At 47.7% G+C, this 6,012-nt stretch overlaps 1 protein-coding gene across 1 annotated transcript; it reads right to left on the bottom strand.

The window, feature by feature from the left end:
* Positions 1-2,400: 2,400 nt before the first annotated feature.
* On the bottom strand, positions 2,401-4,497 carry LOC125539270 (protein DMR6-LIKE OXYGENASE 1-like). Its single transcript, XM_048702700.1, has 4 exons — positions 4,184-4,497; positions 3,817-4,064; positions 3,094-3,415; positions 2,401-3,017 (listed from the first exon to the last, which is right to left on the bottom strand). Exons 1-4 carry the CDS (start codon positions 4,412-4,414, stop codon positions 2,769-2,771), a joined length of 1,050 nt encoding a protein of 349 aa, XP_048558657.1. The 5' UTR covers positions 4,415-4,497; the 3' UTR covers positions 2,401-2,768.
* Positions 4,498-6,012: the final 1,515 nt, after the last annotated feature.

The following is a 6,012-nucleotide window of genomic DNA, read 5'->3' on the forward strand; positions in this document are numbered from 1 at the left end:
AGACTTTTTAGCAATGTTCGTTCAGTGGAAGATGGTGTTTCTGTCAGGCCCAGTATCAGGAGGTGCTCATAGGATAGGTTGTGCATTCATAGGGGTGAGTGAAATAGTGTTTCTAAAAAATGAGTTGGTTGCATGGGGTGCAACAAAAGTTTATCTTTGATGGAAAATACAAATGTTGGGCCAATTTCATTAATATAATGCAAATCAAGAAATAGTAAAAAAATTATTTACAGAGCCAAAATAGAAGGGAAGAAATAAAATAAACCTAAAGCATGTTTTTGCTCCACTGCCAATTTTAATTTGTGTGGCTGTTAAAGAAAGACACATGTCTTCTCATAACATGAGAGAGCCAACCAATGCCAAGGCCACTCTAGGAACGTTCGTTGCAGCCAAGGCCACCAGAGGTCAGGGTCAAGAGTTGCAACCCCCCACCTCCACCACCACCCATTTCATTTGGCCTACACATCGTTCTCTGATTGACAATGGAATGACTACCACCAGCATGTTCACCATAATCGCCTTTCCAAATGATGGACCTATACAACTTGTTGACTTTTTGCAGCATGCACCCAATTAAAGCGAAGATTGTCATGTGATAAACCTCAATATAGAAGATAAGAAGGGCTTAGCAAGCACAATTCTAGCGGCTTATTTTTTCTCCAATCTTGAAGTCTTGCCCCTAATTTATCAATAGGAGGTCGGAAAAACCACATTTTTAGCATTCGTATTAAGTGTAGAGGTAGCTTGTAATACTTGCATGCGAGAGTGCCATTATAGGCGGTGCAAAGTGATTCAAAATATTAGTATCCTTTTTTTAGTAAGGAGGCACTTGCCCGGTTTTAGCAAACTGAAGCCATTAAGGTTTTACAACAAATGACAAGATAGTCTACGAACGAACTCAAGTTTGATACAAACCCAAGAGGGTCATTGGCTGAAAAGCCGAAACGACACAGAACACAAAATAGCTCCAAGCGCCGATGAAGCATCATATGAAAATATTCCCCCATGGTTGTTGCCCTCCTCCCTAGGAGCCTTAGCATGTTGACAACGTTTTTTGCACAACGTCTCAATGGTCAATGGTTCCGTGCTGAGTAGCTTCCAAAGCTGTAAGAATGTAGTCATTTTATAAAGTCCATCAGCAGGATACTTAATAAAAAAAGTCATTCAATAAGATCTTTATTACAAATTTGCTAAAGCGTCCAGGCAAGAGAAGCAAAGCAAATCCAGGAAACCCTTTGTGAAAGTCAGGAAAGTCTCCTACTCAGGGTGTGAAAATCGGCGAAAGATGCCAGTGCCCAACTACACCTAGTGACATCCCTTATGCATCCCCATAGAAATTGGGCCATGATGCAAGGGAAAAAAATATATAGTTATTGTCTTCCATCGTTCCACAAAGAGGACAAAGACCGTCAGCCCGTCCATGCCTCTTCTGCACTTCTACCCCAGATGTTAGACGGTCACGAACTAGAGGTCACAAGAAAATCTTTATCTTGGTGGATAATATGGCTTTCCAAACTCCATGGCTTGAAATTGGGCTGCCCCATTGTGCAACATACGATAAATTAGATAGGTGAGAATTTTCTTGATTTTTCCAACTTCCAATGGAAAGAATCTGCATTATTGGTTAGTGCGGTACTCCCGAGAATATTATCTAGGCGATGCCACTCCTCTCCTTCCTCGGGGCTAAGAGTCCGGCCAAACAATTAACGCCATTGGTGATGCGTCCAATTCTCACCCACCAAAGCGTTCGGGAAGCTGACTATGGCAAACAGGGTGGAACTCGGTTGCTAAATGCGTTTCGCCAATCCACACATCAGCAATATTAATATTGTCATACCGGACTGAAAATAGCTCATCCTCATCAATGTTTATAAGTAGCTCACTAGAATTCTTCAAAGCAATCAGGGGTTCCGGCACTTGCACGAACTCTTCTTTTTTGAAATTGTAGGATCTTGTCATTGGATCATCAACCAAAAATATTAGCACCCTAACTCCGCTAATAGCACGCTATAGCGTTTTGAGAAATGTCTCGCTAAATGAAATCAGTAGACAATAGTTCACTGTAGCGACACGATATAGCCTAGCTCTAGCAGATTTTAAGAGCTACGCTATGTTGTCATAGCACAATATTTTTTTTCCATGCGCATCAACCTCATACATGGAGAGGCCAAAAAGAAATCATTTCTGGCCGACCTGCAAGGATACCTTCTGAAGGTGGTCAATCGCGATAGATTGATAGTGAACAACGGCACTGACAGAAAGTATCCTCGGCAAAGCCCGTCCCTGGCAAAATACTCCCTCTGTCTGAAAAAACTTGTTTTTCAAATAAATGTATCTAACACTAATTTGATGCTAAATACATCCATTTGAAGGACAACCTTTTTCGGACGGAGGGAGTAGTTACGTAAATCCGGATGGTTTAATTTATCCCGAACGCCAATTTATTTCACAAACTAGTTAAGTTTCAAGCACTTAGAAGATAGACAGCTCGATGGACGCCCACAAGTTATCCTTGCGTCAAATACCGGTCGCATCTTCTTCTTTTATAAAAGCACCGGTCGTATCTCTAGTGTCAAGGTCAGGGAGAACTGAAGTTCTTACGGACAAAGTTCTCCCGTTCACCCCGATCTTATAGCCATCCAAAACTATATCTGACGGCTCCGGGCGTCTTTCAGAGGCCTTCCCCTATGGCGACACATCATCGGTAGCAAGCAACATTTGTGGCCCGTGAGATTTTGTTGCCCACAGCCAGCCGGACGGACAGTCCATCATGCGATCGGTCGGAAGCGGTCGAGGCAGCTGGCGGACTCGAGGCCCATGTTCCAGAACTCCTCGTAGTACTCCTGGTAGGTGAAGGGCCGATAGGCCAGAGGGTGGCCGCCGTCCACCAGCGCCTCCGCCGGCGCGACCACCGCGTCCGGGGACGGGCAGTAGAACGTCGGCACCGAGATCCTCTCGCTCTCGCTGTTCACGATCACCCGGTGGAGCACGCTCTTGTATCGATCGTTGCTCAGAGCCTGCACGATACCATAGCCGAAACGTTAGTGGATGCCGTAGAGTGCTGTCCACAGTTGTGTCTGTCTAGAAGGATACCTGCAGTTGATCGCCGATGTTGATGACCAGCGCCCCGGGCACGGGGCTGACGGCCACCCAGCGGCCGTGGCGCCGGACCTGCAGCCCGGACACGCCGTCCTGGAGGAGCAGCGTGACGGCATTAGGGTCCTTGTGCCCCGGCAGTCCGTACGTCAGCTCCGGCTGCGGGCACGGCGGGTAGTAGTTCACCGCCATGTGCTGCGCGTGCCGCCCCATGGCCTTCACCATGTGGCCTCTCTCGAGCCCAAGGCTCTCCGATATCGCCTCCAGCAGCCTCAGCGCCAGCGCTCTCGCCTCCGTCGAGTAGGTGCCGACTACCTCCCTGCTCACACGGTCAGCGCAAATTGTCAGTTTATTTCGAACTCAATCTCACCGAAAAATACACCTATCAGTCTGCCACCGCAGCCGAACAGCAGTTATATTTTGCCTCCTTTTCTCCTACTTTCTGTTATACTGTAGTATTCCTTCTTTGCAACAGCTAGCCTGTCATCGTCCTGACAGAGGTCTAACGGTGCACATGTTAGGTATGCGCCTCGTTGTTTTGACAGGTTATTTAGCGGGCCGTATTGAAAGATTCGATGGGTACCAACAGTATTAAAAGTCGTAGGCTAAAATTAAGTATTAGTGCTAGTATAACTAACTTAATTAGTTGATGAGCAGCTGCACGTACGGAAGTTCATCCTGACACGATAGAAATGAGGCCGAGCGTCGACCGGTGCTCACCTGAAGGCCGGCGGGTTGGAGGGCCACTGGTCGACGAAGCTCTCGAGCGGGTAGCAATGCAGGCGGAGGAAGTCGCGCCAGTTGCTCACCTTCTCCGTGCGCACGTTGAAGCTCGTGGACAGCCGGATCGCCTTCTTGGGGTCGTCGGAGTAGCACTTGAGCCGCTCCGACTCCGGCAGGTGGAAGAACTCCCTCGCCACGCGCAGCATCCCCTCCACGACCGCCTCCGGGATGCCGTGATTCGTCACCTACATACGCAGTGACGACCAGTGTCAGGTTGTTCAGAGCTCTGTCGAACGTCTCGTGCTACTACATCGGCAGAACAAAAGATTAACTGGTCTCAACAAGCGGTGCACGTACTACGTACCATGAAAAACCCGTCGTTCTCGCACGCCGCGCCGATGGCCTCGACGACCCTGCGACGGCCCGGCCCGTCGAGCTGCTTCAGGTCGATGAGCGGAATGCCGGCGCCGGACTCGTGGTCGACATTGGCGAGGTCCGGGCGGTCTCCGACCGCTCTGATGTGGCTCGACGGGACTTGCTTGGATTGCGCCACCAGATCGCTTAGGAGAGGCTTTGCGGCGATCGCCGGAGCCATGCTCTTGTCTAGGAATGATACGATGTGTGCGTACGTGCTGCCCGGCTGTTAGCTAGTGTTGCCACTCGCTGCCGTAATGTGATCCGTGTACCTATTCAAGTTGGCCTTGCCCTTTTATAGGCAAATGATGGCACGCCCAACAAAAACCTTTTAGCACCTATACCAGCTAGGAGTTCTACTATAAATGAATGAAAATTTTGGGATATAATATAAATTGACTTGAGTTATTGGACTAGTCTTTAGTCGTGGCTATAGGTCGATGCAATGAATTATACTCCTTCCGTTTCTAGATATTCGTCTTTTTAGTGATTTCAATACGAACTACATATAAATGTATATATACTTATTTTAGAATGTAGGTTCACTCATTTTGCTTCGTATATAATTTATATTGAAATCACTAAAAAGACTTATATTTAAGAACAAAAGGAATACAAAAGCTATGAGTAAATGACGCTCGTGGTTGTGGGTGCATTTTAGCCACACTATTTCGAAAAAGGAAAACATGTCACAAAACTTGAGTTTTGATGTATATGAGTTCCTCTTAAGCCCTGTTTGTTTGGGTTTTTTTCTTCTGCTTTTACAGCTTTTTCAATTTGGCAAAAAAAAAGCCACAAAAACTCCTAAATAGAGCCTTTTTGCTTCGGCTTTTACCTTATAATTTTTTTTCGAGAATACGCAAATTACGTATCATAGCTTTATAGAAGAAAAGAATATTAAGTACAAGACGCTACCACTTGCTGCGAGCAACGAGCGTAGCACAACTCCACAACCGGCTAGTCCAAGGACAGCCATCCACAACAACACAACCACAACGCAAAAAGCCTCTCCAAAACCGAAAACCTCGCCGCGTCTCGACCGACGTCGGTCACCTCCAAAGAACGGCCGCTCCCTCCAAGCTTTCCTTGTCAACGCACCATCCCCCATGAGAGGACAAGAGGATGGCAGGACTCAATCCGACCTGAGAAAGGCACCGTCTTGGAATCACCGGCGACGACCGTACATTGCGCCGAGGAAGAACGATCAGGGCAGGGGCGAACACCGAGGGAGCGCAACATAAGAACTCCAAGTCTCCAGGCACGATGCTCCCAACAGAGAGACGATGTTGAGAACGCCGCCATCGTGCCAATTCAGCGCCGAATCAAGGCTTTTGCCCGGAGACAACTGCCACGGCGACGCCTCCAGGGAAGGGAATGACACCCACGGGTGCCATTGTCGCTGGCCCGGGCAAAACCGGACTGGATTTTCATCTGTAATATCGCGCAACTCGACCCCTCCGAGGTATTGGGCAGTACCGTCCATGATGCCTCGCACCGCCGCCACCGCAGCAAATTGTCGTCGAGTCTGCGCGCCATGGTCTTCTCCAACCCTCACCGCTGAGAGAACGCGACCCACACCACCATCAACATCACAGACGACGAGGAGCAGCAACCTTATGAATGAAGATTGTTATATGATGGTATAATCCAAAAGCCGAAGAAAAAGCACCTATTTATGAGCTTTTTGGCTTTTTGACTTTTTTGCTGGAGTGAAAAGATGTAAAAGTAGAAGCAAAAATTCAAATAAACAGGGCCTTAGTATAATTGACTGGCTTAATA

The sequence above is a fragment of the Triticum urartu genome, chromosome 2 (assembly GCF_003073215.2).
Source record: "Triticum urartu cultivar G1812 chromosome 2, Tu2.1, whole genome shotgun sequence".
In the NCBI taxonomy this organism is placed as follows: domain Eukaryota; kingdom Viridiplantae; phylum Streptophyta; class Magnoliopsida; order Poales; family Poaceae; genus Triticum; species Triticum urartu.